Source organism: Triturus cristatus, chromosome 4_2 (genome assembly GCF_964204655.1).
Source record: "Triturus cristatus chromosome 4_2, aTriCri1.1, whole genome shotgun sequence".
In the NCBI taxonomy this organism is placed as follows: Eukaryota; Metazoa; Chordata; class Amphibia; order Caudata; family Salamandridae; genus Triturus; species Triturus cristatus.
The window spans coordinates 355,383,364-355,398,999 of NC_140586.1; the positions used below are offsets into that span (position 1 = coordinate 355,383,364).

At 47.4% G+C, this 15,636-nt stretch overlaps 1 protein-coding gene across 1 annotated transcript in view; it reads left to right on the forward strand.

The window, feature by feature from the left end:
* The window catches only part of STX6 (syntaxin 6), a 145,434-nt gene that overhangs the window by 81,443 nt on the left and 48,355 nt on the right, over nt 1-15,636 (forward strand). Inside the window, exons 2-3 of the mRNA XM_085601762.1 lie at nt 486-655; nt 3,668-3,762. Coding sequence (XP_085457888.1) covers nt 486-655; nt 3,668-3,762 — 265 coding nt within the window. The remainder of the gene's footprint in view (nt 1-485; nt 656-3,667; nt 3,763-15,636) is intronic.

Sequence of the window (15,636 nt, forward strand, 5' to 3'; positions counted from 1 at the left end):
ACATTCTGGGAGTAAAATTGGTGATGGCAAGGAACCAGGAATGACAACATTATGTGATGAAGGGTAAATTTGAACAGTGGCTGGTTACTCTGGGGTGGAAAGCGTGAGTGATGGTGACAGAGGTGTGTTATGTAGAGTCAGTGTGGGGAATGGAAGGTAAAGGGGTCTCGAAGGAGAATCGTGGATGATAGTGATTCTGCAAGGGTGATGGTGAGTAATGTGTCCTCAAAGAGAGACATGGTAAGTGATAGGACAGTTTGGGGGTAGTGATGAGTGATGCTAATTGGGAAGCAAATTGGTACGACTGGGGACATTGTAAGGGAAACTGCAAGTGATTGACGCTGGTAGGATAGCAGGTAGTGGAAGTGACTTTGGGACTGACCTCTTTAGTGAAGTAGCTAAGGAATGATTGGGGATGCAAACTATGCTCTGTAAACATGGTATTGGTTTGATTAAAATATGAATCTCTTACCTTTGATGATCAGTGAAGTACAGAAAGCAGTGAACACTGCCCAGGGGCTGTTCCAGAGATGGACGGACCTTCTCCAGGACCCAACCATAGCTACCCGAGAAGAGGTCGAGTGGACTACAAACGAGCTGCGCAACAACCTGCGAAGTATCGACTGGGACCTAGAGGACCTTGAGGAGACCATCAATATCCTTTGCCATTTTTGAAAAATTAAGTTTTTTTTTCTTTTTCTTTCTTCTATTAAATGTCATATGTGAATGTTACTTTTGCATAGCAGGGGATTTTAGAGCAACTTTCTTTGAGGTACCTTTTAGAGATGTGTGCAGTTGGTGAGGATAAAAGTCTCTTTGGCACTCCTTGAAGACCCTCTCCAAACACAATAAAGAGAGTGACAGAGTGTTAACTATGTCTCTGAACGAATGTTTTTATATATACCTTGGCTTGATGCAACAACTCCTGTTTCTATAGCTTGGTCTTTGAAGGAGGGAGTGGGGCTCTGGTGTGTGTCAGGTACCATTAGACTCTGACAAGGGAAGTTCTTGCACCAGCCCACTAGAAACGCAGCTTAATTTTTTCATATTTAATGATAGCACTCGAGTCCTCCTTAAGATAATCACACTACTTTGTATTGTCTTTGAAGTTTTTATTTTTCATTCCTTGTTTAATGCAGGGCTCCCTTTTGTAACTCAGAGGTTGACTCGGGAGCACGGTCCTTGATTGAACCAGCAGCCAATTGGCCTAGTTAGGCCTTTCCAGCCGTGCCTGTTTTGTAGCACAGCACTGGCGGTGACTACCCATTTACAGGGCTGTATTATCCACAGGGGCTGGGAGCCAAAACGAGACATCTACCTGACTGACCCTAATTCATTATGGGGGGCTCTGGCTTGAAATCCTATTCTGTGGAGATTTCGTCTTTGAGGAAATATGGACCCCTTGGCATACATCTAGTACTTTTGTTCAAATGTGTTCTACTGTTTGTTGTGTTTTTATTGTGGTTAGAAATCCAGCTTATCTAATTGTAAATCAACTACTAGGTCTAATGCATTAGTTTGTGTATTTTTAAGCTGCGTTCAAAGACAACGGTGCTCCGAATTCATGCATATTTATTGTGTATCAAAGTATACTTCTTATGTTGAAAGAGTGGGTTTCTGTACTGACATAGCCAATTAAAAGATTTGTAAGGTTTCTTGTTAGCAATATTATAAAGTGAGCCTTCATAGCATTGTGTTGTGATAAACAAAGAGGGACATCTCCTTCTTCCTGTTTGTACAGCCAGGATTGCTGAACTTATCTTTCTTTTGTAGTAGGAGTTCAGTCTCTAGTGATGGGGTTTGTGTCCTGAGGACATTTGTTTTCTTCTCAACCAGTAAAATGATGTAATGAGGATAGTTCGAGGACCCTGTAAATTGGCGGTTTGCCCCTTTTGGCACCTGAATATTTGTCTTTAGTTTACAGTTTTTAACGTGTCTGGGCTACTCGTACCCCCTTCTCCAATGACTTACCTAGGTACTGACTTGATGAGGCATTATTTTGTATGCTTATAGATTATGACCTTGATAAGTCACTTCCTAGCCATCTGTCTTCCATCCATCTTTTTATGTGCAAAATGTTGGAGAAGGCGTGTCACTTTACAGCTGGAAACCCTACTATCTTCTTTGATATTCTCTTTTCGTTTTGTGTAAAGGTGTAAACCATCTTACCAGATCTCTTCTGTTGCCAGCAGTATACGTAATCATTGCTAAAGGAAAATGTTATTTCAAGTGTCGGCCATAACAAGTGAGATGGTTCATCTGGCATGTAAGACTCCATTTCCATATGGAGAACAGGGTAATAGCATTTTCAGAGCATTGAGACTTTCATTTCTGAATGAACCCACCAACAAAGGTTCACGTTAAAATAAAAATGAGTGTTCTGATTTATTTTGTAAATGAACTTCACCTGACCATGGTCAAAGGCTCCTAATATGTCCATGTCACTGTGTATTTGTCAGCTGTGTTTGACGCCATTGCTGTCAGCATTGTAATATTTAAGAATCCTGATGATGCTGTGTAATTTGCCACTTAAACAATTCCTTAGTTCATGTTCTGTGTCCTAAGATGTGGGCCCTAGATCTTTGGGAACTATTAAAACATATTTGTTTGCCTGTGCTATGAAGATTGCATGTATAGCTTCTTGTGGATTTTTGGAGCCATGACTTGCACAGTCACTCCTTTATGTCAACTAGTACAGAGATAGGTGTTTATCTATATGTGCTACTGATGTAACTATGCAGATTCAGAACAACTATCTGAACAGTGACCCAGATTTAACTCGGATGTTTGGCTGGTCTCAACTTTGAGCATGTGATACAAGATGGTTGTGTCCCCTTGGTTAACAAAACTAGGCTATTGCTGTTTGTCCAGAGTGCACAGTTAAGTGCTGAAGTTACAACAGGCAATGCGTGCTTGTGGCAATAGCATGTGCAGGATTGTACTGCGTCTTGAAGCTCACACTGCTGCATAAGCCTGTATACGTTATGGAAGGCGAATTGGTATGCCAAGTCTTTGTATCAAAACGTGGGACTGTTGAAGTGCTTGTTACACAGAGCTCACACTTGAACTGTTTCAAAGCATGTAGCTAGAGTGTGTTGCTCGTATGTTACAGCTTGTTCTAAATGTCAGCAGATCATATCCATTCGTGGCGAGCTGCAGTGACTCCTTTTGACATCGTTGGCCCAGGACAGTGTGGCTTTGATCACTGTATTCGTATTGCCCTTGATTCTTGCAAATTCGATATTACCTCTAGCTGTCAGGACAACAAATTGTGGTCCCAGAGTTGGTCAGACCTACCACAGAAGCATGTGCACCCTATGAGAGCTATGGTACAGATTTTCAAATTTACTGCTGCCAGCAGTTGAAGCCTTTACCCGAAGAGCATGAAGTGTCCACTGTGATTAGCACTGCCACTGTTCATGCTAGTCAAACCATTTACACCTGTTCTCCTGATCTTTCCATAGTACAGAACCTTTTGAAACTCCTCATTCCACTTGGTATTCTTGCAAATTTTGAATTGGTGCCAATAAAACTTGATTGGAGGTTAATGTTCACCAGTAATAAGGATGATTTGAATTAAAACGGACACGTTTGTAGTGTATTGGTTTATTACCACAGTCCTCCCACTGTCATCTTATGTTTTATGTTCTTTAACTTCCTTCTTCACGCATCGTAGAAGCAAATCCTCGGAAATTCAACTTGGATGTTGCTGAGCTCACCAAGAGGAAAGCCTTTATCAGTAGCACCCGGCAGACAGTAAAGGTAAGCGTTCTACTTGGTTCAAGCGACCGAGCTTAAAGCACATGGTAAGGACGGAAGTAATAGGAGAAAGCTATATCTTGAGACACACTGGCCCACCATGTACCTTAGGTACAGTGGCTGTGATAAGAATATCAACTCATGTCTCATTTGGGATGAGCTGAGATTAGTGACTGGAGTTTATGGGTCTGAGTTAGGAGCAGGGACCATTATTTATGGGGCTCAGCTGAGAGCAGTGACCAAAGGTTCATAGGATAAACCAACATCTGTGTCATGAGGTTCATGGGGCTTAGCCAGAATCAGATGCAGTAGTGTCAGAGATGAGTGCTGTGATCTGAGGTTCAAGGGGTAGAACCAAGAGCAGTGAATCCGGGCTCATGGGGCATGAGTTAAGAGCAGAGAGTCCAGATGCATGGAGCTAAGTCAAGAGCAGTATTTCGGTTCATGGGACTGAGCTGAGAACAGTAATCTAATGTCTTTAGGGAAAATAAGAATACAGGCTACATGAATGAAAGACCAATAACCTGAGATACATGGGGCAAAAAAGTGATGAGTAACCCAATGTGTATTGGACCTCCATAAGAGTAGTTGGCTGCAGTACTAGCAGGTGTAGTGAGTGCAGTATCCAAAGTGCAAGCACCATGGTGGGATCAAAAGTCTGTGGAGGATGTGATCATGGTGAGCGCATTAACCTGATAATCCTGCGGTTGAAAACGGGGTCAAGAAATACAGCAGGATTCCGAGATGTGTGCACAGTGGTTAGAGCAGTATGGTGCATGGTCAAAATAAGACTTAACCCTGAAGGCAGCACACCGACTTGAGAAAATGCAAATTAGACATTTATGCAGAAGCAATTGGGCCAACCCAGGCTTTCTTGAGCAGACATATTCATGGTATATCTTACTTGGGAAATAGCCTTTGTAGAGCACTAGTGGCTCCATCACTCATACCTAGTGCAGGTTTTTGTTTGACGGGTTCTGTGGGTTCTTGTCATGCCTCATCACTAACTGCATCCACCAGCTTTGGCAATAAAGACCAGTTTTATTAGCAGGACTGTGAAAATACATAGTTCATAGTGAATGAAACTTTGTCTCCTGTAATTGGTTCAGGGGGATGCCTCTGGGTGTGAGCTCCATACAACACCTTTCTCCAGAACAGCAAGTCTAGTGTCTGGCGTGCTTCACTGCCATTACTGGGGATAACGCCCACCCAGGAGAGGAGTGGAAAATTATTGGGTGCCTGACCTACATGTGCAGTTAGTGGCTGCGATGTGACATTCACGTCTCACTCAGCTAATGCTCTTCCTGGATTTCTCCAAACTTGATGGCTTGTGGTTCCATATTCAATCCTATCTTTGTAATGATGAAGGGGGATCAGACTACTGCATGCGATCATTGTCAGTAGCTCCAACTGAACCGAGTATCTACCTGTCAAGCTCTTGAGCTACCAGTTCAGTCTTCACTCTCCCTGGGTGGACCCTCAGCAGCCCCGGTATGACCCAAGGGTGCACTCCATGGGATGCAGAACATCAACCTTGCGAGAGGTATCCTCTCACTCCAGAGTTGTACTCTCTAACTCAAAGAACATTCTGTCTTGGGCAAAATTAGGACAACTATACATCTCTCTGGGGGGGGTGCTAGGTGGCGCGCGACCAAGATGGCTGCACACCAGTGAGGCTCCTGCCCTGCCGGGCGAGATAACATACTTAAATTCCATCCTGTGCTATAACTAAGGTCCAAACACTGACCTGTGGGCTGCCGGATCCACTGAGGTCCATGACGGAGTGGATTCTAGGCTCGGAACACTGGCCGAGGCGAACTTGAAGGCAGGTGAAGGTTTCCGCAGCTGGCCGTCCCTCCGACCCCTAGGAGGACAGCGGCTGTCACATCCAGGCGAGGCCGGTGTTGTGTGGGCCCTGCGAGCGGCGGTTGCTGACTGCCCTGAGAGGTTGCGGATCTGGTGAGGCCTCGCTGTAACTTCGAGGGCTGAGAGCCCCAACTGACCGCTTCAACTAGCGGACTCTGTGCTCATATACCCCCGACCCGGGAGAAGCCTGCGGAGCGAACGTGGTACATCGAATGCCCGAGGCCGTGCTCTGTGAATATTTGGCGGGCGGCGCGTCTCTGCAGCGTTAGACACGGAGGAGTGGGGTGAGCCCCCCTGCTACAGAATTGCTCAGGCGGCTGACACGCGGGCACTCAAGGCTGGCTGGGGGCCTCTACCACTGCGGACTGTGACCGTTGGATCGGTTGGGCTCTGCCACCATTTTGTCTGCTGGGGGGTGAGACTGCCCGCGCTTGTGACTGGATGCCTGCACCCTGGTGAGTGGTTGGATTTGGCCCAGTGGTGCGTAGCAAAAATCCTTAAGATCCCCCCCCCCCCCCCCCCCCCCCCCCCAAAACTAAAAAGCTCCCACCAGCGAGACAGCTGCACTAATTCCCCTGAGAGCACATTGAGCGGCGGCCATTTTGCATGAGTTATGGGAGTAATTTGATGCTGCAGGAGACCGACTACAAGGCCCTCATCATTACGGCGGACCCCCGCTGCCCTTGGAGAGCTGAACGGTAACTTGTACAGCCCACGCATTCTGAGGGGACCTGCCGTTGTGTGGCGCCACCAGCACGGGCACGACGGGCTGCTGTGGGGTTCTGCTGTGACACCCCAGGAGATCGCCTGTGTGACTCTGACGGATTGGGGATCTGCGGGAGGCTAAAGGGGGCAACCCACCAGTACTTTGAGGTGTCCGGGGTGCGACAGGGGACGGTCCTGATTGATACTATACCTGGGGGAGTCCCTCGCGAACTCGACATGGATCGCACTGACACCAAGCAATCGAAATTGCCCTTCGAGGCGCGCAAACCACCCAGACCCACTTCGGCTGACCAAGCAGATACTGAAAATATGGACACTCAGGAGGAAGATTGGAAGACGCTTCTGCTGGGTATGAAACAGAGTCTTGCAACCATTGTAGAGAAGATAGATACCATGAATGCACGCATGGACTCCGTTGTTAACAAACTGGATCATCATGAACAAAGAATCACGGAGGCAGAAACTAGAGTGTCTGACTTGGAAGATGGAGCTACGACAAGTAAAGAACAAATCTCACAGATGGATAGGCTGCTCAAAATAATTGCAGACAAGAATGAGAACTTGGAAGACCGTTCCCGAAGGAACAATGTATGCATCCTGAGTTTGGCGGAGTCGGCCAATACAGGTCGCATGGAGGACTTCATTAAAAAGCTGTTTGTGAAGCTGTTTCGGCGCGACTCCTTCTCGGCCCATCTCACGGTGGAGAGAGCGCACAGATCCCTGGCGGCCCGGCTGCCCCCTGGGGCGCCACCTCGCCCGGTGATAGCACGATTTCTCAATTACTGGGACAGGGACGCGGTACTACGCCTCGCCCGAGAAAAGAAGCAGGTGCACTATGAAAATACCACATTGTCATTTTTTCCGGATTTTACACAAAACGTACAAGATGCGAGACGCAAATTTGCTGCCGTGAAGAAGAAGCTGCAGGCGCAATCGATTCCTTATGCCATGATGTATCCAGCGAAACTGAAAATCACACACCAGGGACGGCAACAATTCTTTCAAAATCCTCAACAAGTAGAAGACTTCCTTAAGAAGCATCGTAGCAACACACCTTCCGGAACGGGAACACGGGCACGGTCCAGATCGCAATCGCCTCTATCAAATCCGGACTAAATTGACCACCTGCGGCCGCACGAAAGTGAACACTTGGTGCTTGAAGCCCACGGAACTGTCGGACTTTGTCGATGTATTACGGTTTATATAGCATTTTTACTGTTCTCGCCCGGACTCTCACCTCCCTCCTGCCAAGGCTGCCCGCGTTTGTAACGGAGTAGTGGGTAGGTGCAACAGTGGAGGAGAGTGGGTATGGTGCGTGTCCCTAGTGACTCTCCCACAAGGGTGTTCCCCCCAAACCTCCTACAAGGAGGGTCAGTGTTAGACTTATTGATGTTTCTTCAGGGTGGAAGGGTACAAATGCCCGGCAAGTTGGGGCTGCCGGGGTGGGGGGGGGGGGGGGGAGGGGGTTTGGTGCAACGTAGTGGTATTTAACCAGTTGGTCAGTAGGGAGAAGATAGTATTTCACTGCACATACATTAGTTGTGAGTATGACGGAGGGCACACGGAATATTAACACCCTAAAGGATCATGGAATAAACGGGGTCTGAATAATCCTAGGAAAAAGAGGCAGGTACTCAGCTATTTAGACAGGCACCACATAGCAATTGCAATGTTACAAGAAACACATCTACATGCGGACACTGTCCCTCCATTCGCAGCGAAATGGGCCGCATATCGGTACTTTGCATCCTATTCCGGATACTCTAGAGGTGTGGCCATACTCATCAAACGCGGGGTGGGGTTCGTACCAAGTGGGTCAGAGGTAGACCGTAGCGGGAGGTACTGCCTGGTATGGGGGAGGATCAACTCCTATGACGTGACTTTTGTAAATTACTATGGACCTAACTCAGACGATCCACAACCTTTGCTCTCACTGTGGGATAAAATCCAGACGATAGGCACCACATATGTAATCTGGGGAGGGGGGACTTTAACACTGTGATACAGCCCCAGGTGGACCGATCTCGAGCCACCCCAATGCATTACACGAACACGCAACGAGTACTCCAAGACATACTAGATTCCAACTTCCTCTTGGACGCATGGCGGTATAAGCATCCAACACAGCGAGAAGGCACACATTACTCGGCGGTGCACGCGTCCTGGGCCCGACTGGATTACCTTCTTGTGTCGGTTGGGATGGCGCATTGGCTCTTGGATGTTGTTCATCTAGCGCGTACATACTCAGATCATTCCCCTGTAGTAATGACCATACAACCCCCGGTACACCATAGTCCTTATAACAGTTGGCGGCTTAATCCCTTGCATCTCCAAGACACCGTATTTCGAAAGGAAATAAAGCAAGACATTAAGGAATTTTTTGAGCGCAATGTGCACTCTGTCTCTAGTCTCACTACTGTCTGGGAAGCATTTAAAGTCACGGCCAGGGGTTGGAGCATTTCCAAAGGAGGAGGCGTACTCAAAGCACTACGGAGGGACCTTAATAGGTTGGAAGGAGAACTTAAAGCGCTAGAAACAGTACTCCAGGCGTCCCCGGAAGATGGGGCAAGCCGAGCCAAACTGAGGGAAACCATCACAGAGTATGAAGAAATTGTGAGCAGAGAGTAATTTCCGTAGGAAGCCATACATGGCCAGAGCTTATGTGGAAGGGGACCGCCCTGGGAAAGTATTGGCGCAGCTGATTAGACCCCGAAGGTTTTCAAATTATGTCACGGAAGTAGTAGGTAACCAGGGTATCATGCATAGAAACCTCTCTGACCAACTGGAGGTGTTCAGAAGCTACTATAACGCACTCTATACTTCACATAGAGGGGACCCGTTAGATTTGCCGCTATATATTGAGGACACAGCACTAGCATGGCTATGGCCCACGCAATAAAAAAAATTAAATTTGTAATTAGAAGTGGATGAGATTACTGAGGCAATAATGCATATGAAATCAGGGAGAGCCCCGGGCTCTGATGGCTTACCAATAGAATTTTATAAAGCATACGCGCCAATGTAAAGCATACGCGCCAATCTTGGCGCCGATCTTGAAAGACGTGTTCTACGCGGCGCTAGAGGTAGGAAAACTGCCAAAAACTATGCGGGAGGCCCAAATAATTTCGCTGTTAAAACCAGACAAATCCCGCTACATTGCGAGTCATACCGGCCCTTGTCTCTATTGAATTGCGACACTAAAATCCTAGCAAAAGTTTTAGCAATGCGCCTCAGTCTCCTAATGGAGCGCTTGGTGCTGCCAGACCAGGCGGGCTTTATTCCAAATCGTGCCACGGCCCACAACCACTATTTGCAGTACTACAGGACATAGGTCCCAAATACTCGGCGGTGGCGGTCTTCCTCGACGCCACCAAAGCGTTTGATTCGGTGGAGTGGGATTACCTGAAGGCACCCTGTAATACATGGGGATGCTGTTTTCCCTCCTGAACTGGATTAAACTGCTGTACACACAGCTATTGGCGACGGTACTACTGAATGGCGCCCGTTCCGCTCCTTTTTTCGTCTCTAGAGCCTCGAGACAGGGGTGCCCGTTCTCCCCAATCTTATTTGCTTTAGCCATCGAACCCTTGGCAGCTAAGCTTCGACAACATCACAAGGAGCGCTCTTTGGTCTACCCTGCCAGGCAATTGCTAATTTCACTATATGCGGACGATATGACCCTATATATCAAAGAAACCTCACGAGAATCTTAACCCAGTATTGCGGGAAATAACCAAATTTGGCTCCATTTCGGGAATCCCCCAAAAATTGGGTTAAGTCTGCAGTATTCCCCCTCACGGCCAACACCCAGCAGCATCCATTGGACTATCCCCTGGTTTGGGAGAGCGATGAGTTAAAATATCTGGGGGTGCAGGTAACCAGGGACAGGGATGCACTGATGCGCGCAAACTATGGGGTGGCTCTTGATGGGGCAGCCGACAAGATTGCCAAGTGGATCCGTCTCCCGCTGTCAATGGCAGAGAGGATTTCCCTTCTTAAGATGGTCCTACTCCCTAAGTTCTTGTATCTATTTGTCAATATCCCCTATCATCCCGAAAGACATTTTTTTAATACATTAAAATCACAACTTACACGACTTAAATGGGGCGGGAAACAAGCGCGACTTAATCTAGCCACACTGATGTTACCGTATCAGCAAGGAGGATACGACGTTCCCAACTTTGAATACTATTACTATTGCGCACAGGCACATTTCGCAGTTTACTGGTTCCATCCGCCTCCCTTCATGCCGCATCTGGCGGTGGAAGACGGCTATATGTCTCCGACGCCCCCAGAAGGCTACCTCTTCACCAAGGTGATGGGGCAAGAGCGAGACCCCTCCACAGTGGATTGTACTCTTGCTGCGTGTGACCATATAGCGCGTAGGTTAGGAGCCTCTATGATGTACTCCCCCAGAATACGTCTGCTGCGTAACCCCTTATTACAAATCACATATGAAGGGCTCTGCCGCAAATTACTGGATAGTTTGCACTACACCACCTGGGGAGATCTCAATGTAGGGGGACAATTTCGATCTCAGACACAATTTTTTGATGGACATGAACCCACTACCATGGACACTTTCATGTATATTAGGCTCACACAAAGTGTGATGGCGGTTACCCCAGCATTTCCGGATGACCCAGAAACGCTCGCTCCACTCCATGACTTGTTACAGGCGGAAACCCCACGGCACGTCGTATCAACACTATATACGCACATCCGAAAGGGGCCACCTCCCCGACTTCCAAGTGCCAGACGGGAATGGGACAATGACCTGGATGACCCACTAACAGACGAGCAATGGGAATTCAGTTGCAGGCAGACAGAGGAGGTCACTGGTAACAGTAGGCTTCGCCTTATGCACTTTAAGTTTCTGCATAGATTATACCATACCCCTGTCAAACTACACAAACTCCTACTGAGGGATAGATAATTGTGCACGATGTGGGCAGCAGGGTGCGGACTTTATACATTTAGCATGGAGCTGCTATCAAGTGGTCACATATTGGGCACAGGTCTTTGAAGGGCTGTCCACTATGATCGGCATACAAATGGTCCCGGACCCACCCATGGCTCTATTGGGACTCACTCGGGGCATAAAAACTGTGGATAAGAAATACTTAGCTGGGGTTGTTCTTAGCAAAACTGCAGGTAGCTTGCAAGTGGGGACTGGGACGAGCCCCTAAATTCAAGGAGTGGATAAATGAGATGACTATGTGGCAAGATCACATGCACTATTATGCTGAATTGTTGCCCACGAACTCTCGACCGAAAAATATTTGGGGGCCACTTCCTGCCTATCTTCGGGAAACTGTGGCATTCCAGGGAACAGATCCGGTAGGGGAGGGGGAGGGATCCGTAAAGGAGGGCGATGCTGGTGCTCAATTGAGAATCCCCCAAATAGATCCTGAGTCCTTAGCGGGTTGCAGTGATGAGGCAGTGCATGGCTATTGACGATTGCAAGGGACACGATGGACATTTCCGGTATCTGCCACAGGCACGGGAGATCAAGACCATCTGGCTGATTTCAACTGTAAAGAAGAGGTCTGCATTCTGTTGAATCCAGAAGACCTGTATTCTAAGGACTGTGTTGCTCTTAGTGTGCTGTATTCCTACGTTACCCTATATACCCGAGATATCTATCATACTGGATATATTGGCAGGGAGGCCATTTTCTCACAGTCCATTGTACCACCTACCAGTTGCTGGGATACTATTTAGTTATTTCACCACACCAGTCTGTGTAAAGCACTTCCACCTAAGTGAATCAGCAACAGCATGGACACAGCTCACATTCACAATTCTAATACTGATAAGCAACCAAGGAGACCTGGTTACTGAAATTTACCTTGGCATTTGCTCTCTAGGGAGCTACCTCTGCGATGACATGAACCTGCACAACACAACATACCCATGATCTGCATGAAAGTATTACAAATGTTCTATAAATATTCTCTTCAACCTAGTGAATAGCTAAGGCATCTTGCCATACTGTTGCATAACCTTATTTATAGCTCACTTAATTTTTTATAATTGCATTTTCCTGAATTCGTGTATCCTGATGGCTAACCCTTAAATCTTTGCTGCTTAAGAATGCACCTCTCTTGCGTGGCTGGACCGTCGAGATCAGGCCCCCCGAGTGGTGGTTGAAATAGAAACGGACAGCGGTGCCCCTCTTACCTCCTCGCAAGACAACGCCGATGATTTCGGACACTATTATCAGACCCTCTACACATCCAATACACACACACGGAGGAGGAGGCATCCTCCTTTCTGCAGGATATTTCACTACCATCACTTACTGAAGACGAGAGCCTTGACCTCGATCTCAACATCACTGAGAGGGAGGTTGAGAAAGACATCCACGATTTACAGAGGGGGAGGGAAATCTTTGGGCCCAAACGGCCTTCCTATCGAATTGTTCAAACTCACCTCGGGTAAGATTGCTCCTTATCTCACCAATATGCTCCTTGAGAGTAAAGAGGCAGGGCTACTAACTGTCGACCAGAGACTAGAAACTATTGTAGTTGTCCATAAAGAGGGTAAGCCGCGTAATAAGTGCTCCTCCAATAGACCGATCTCCCAGCTCAATGGCGAAGAAGCAGTAGTGGTTTCTCTGGGTCCTGAATACATTAAATGGGGTTGTCTCCTCTACTGGCAACCACTGGCCAAAATTGTGGTCAACAATAGCAAATCTTCCACTTTTGTACCTGGTAGTGGCACCAGGCAGGGCTGCCCCTTGTCCCTCTTCTTTTCGCCTTGACCCTGGAGCCACTGGCGATGTGGGTCCGCAGGGACCCTGTTGTCAGTGGGCTCAAGTGGACCTCTGGCTGGGAAGACCACATCTCTATACGCAGACGATATCCTGCTCTATCTTGCTTCGCCAGCCATATCCCTAAATATGGTCTTGAATATCTTTTGGGTGTTTGACAGCTTTGCCGGATATAAAATTAACTGGACCAAGTCGGTGCTTTATGTTCTCAGCGGAGCGATGCCTCGGCTTCCCGGTGGGTTCCAACCAGTTGAGGCTACGGATGGCTTTAAATTCCTGGGGATCTGGGTCTCTAGGGGCCCATCCAGGTTTTATGAGCGCAATCTTCCACCACCCCTGCAGCGCCTCAAATCTGACATCCGACACTGGAAAGTGCTCCCTATGTCTCTCACGAGATTCCTATATGCCTTGCAGAACACTCCCCACTATGTTGACCCCTCATACTTTAAGGAAATGGATCGTCTCCTGCGTGATCTACTCTGGAAGGGTAAACATCCCCCCCCTCCCCCCCACGATTGCTACATATAAGCTCACGCTGGGGTGGTTTGACGGAGGAATTGGACTGCCAGACATTAGGAAATATTACTGGGCTTCACACCTTGCTGCTATCAACCAGTGCACGTATCGACCGCAGGGTGATCCTGCTTTTCAACTCGACAGGTGGATGGCGACAGGTGGAAGTTTTGAAGGGGCCTTGAATGTGTGCTCGTTGATGCCTGCCTTGGCTGGCCCCATCGGGCATGCGGTGCAAGTGTGGAAAGCAGCCACGAGGAGCCTGGGTTGGGGGGTGTAGGATTATACAGGCTACACCACTCTGGCACAACGAGCAGTTGGCTAGACTTATCCACTTGAAGGGATTTGACCGTTGGAACCTTATCGGAATATCTAAGGTGGGGGACATGTGGAAGTCAGGCGATCTCATTCCATTTACACAGTTGCAACAGGAATTTGAGCTGGCGGGCTCTGAGTATTTTCGGTATCTGCAGATTAGGCATGCTTTGCTTGCCGTGCTCCCCAGAGGCGAGCCACTACCTGAGTCCTCCCCACTCAAGGATAGGGTGTTAGATGGGTATTTGCTGCAGAAGGCCATCTCATTGATTTATAGGAAATTGATCAATAACATGACCGATCCCCTGGTTCAGCTAAGGGCAAAATGGGACCATGATGTAGCAGGTTTTGATGACGAAGAGTGGTTGGCAGTTGTGGCTTCTCATCGTGAGGTAGCCATTCCCTCTAGACTCCAGCTAATTCAGCTAAAGATCCTGCATATGACCTACCTGTCTGGTCCACTACTTGTTCGAATAGGGTACAGGGAAGATGGCGTCTGCTCCAGACAATGTGGGCAGGAAGGTACCTTTGTTCATACATTCTGGGAATGCACTGTTATTCAGAGGTATTGGGCGGCAGTGGTGGGACACTTGGAGGAGGTGTTAGGGCAGCGGTTTGACTGCAACATCAAGCTAGTTATCCTGAATGTATGGGGCCCAACCGACCTAAACTCCAAAGAACGAATATGGGTAACTTTGGGACTGATGGTGGCAAAGCGTAACATTGCAAGATTGTGGAGGGCCCAGACCACGCCTACGATAAGGGACTGGAGTAAAGATATGGATTGGTGCATGGTCACAGAAAAAAACGTGTATGAAGCTAGGGGGTTTCCCGCCAAGTGGACTCTGATCTGGGACAAATGGAATACTTATAGAGGTGGCCTATGTGAGCCCCCGAGGATGACGACCGAATCTGTCATCCGAGATCTTAATGTCATAACTGAGAATTTTGTACTGTTGTTTTGCTACTATCTTGCCGGTGATACTCTTGTACCGCACTATATTTTGTATAACATGCCTTGATTTCAATAAAAAATAAAATAAAAAAATGCACCTCTAAGATCTGTGTACGAAGTGCCAATTTGAATTTAAAAATCTGTCTACCCGAAAGAAAAGCTGTGGTCTCTCGCGCGTGTCAATAAGTTATGTGAGAAGTTAGTGAGGCTGAGAATCTCAGAACATTTGGATAGCCCAGAATTTCTTGCTTTTCTTTACTTTTCCTCTTTTCTTTTCTCCACTCTTTGTCTCCTCTTTCGCACTTATTTTTTCTCATTCTTTTGCTCTTACTCTCTTTCCCTTTTTATTTTTTTAACATCTTTTTCCCTCTCCTAGTATGTGTGGTTTACTGCTTTGTACTTCATAAACAGTCTGTTTGACGAGGACTAAATCAGCAGTTGTGTGGCACAAACTCCAATGTAGATAATTAGTTTGTCTCAAGCTTTACCCTAGCCACAACCAAGTTTCTTTATTTCTGTCAAAGGTTAAGTGGTGCATAAAGACACTGGCTTTTACGTAACCCTGGGCACTGCGTAAGTTGTGTTAAGCGGAGAACAAGTTGTGCATGTGTTTCAGCATTTCAACCACCTGGCCTGTGCATATTAATCATCTGTGCATTCGATAGCCTCTTTCATGATGCAGCAGTGGAGTATGTGTCAGTACAGGCACCCTTGCAACACTGATGTG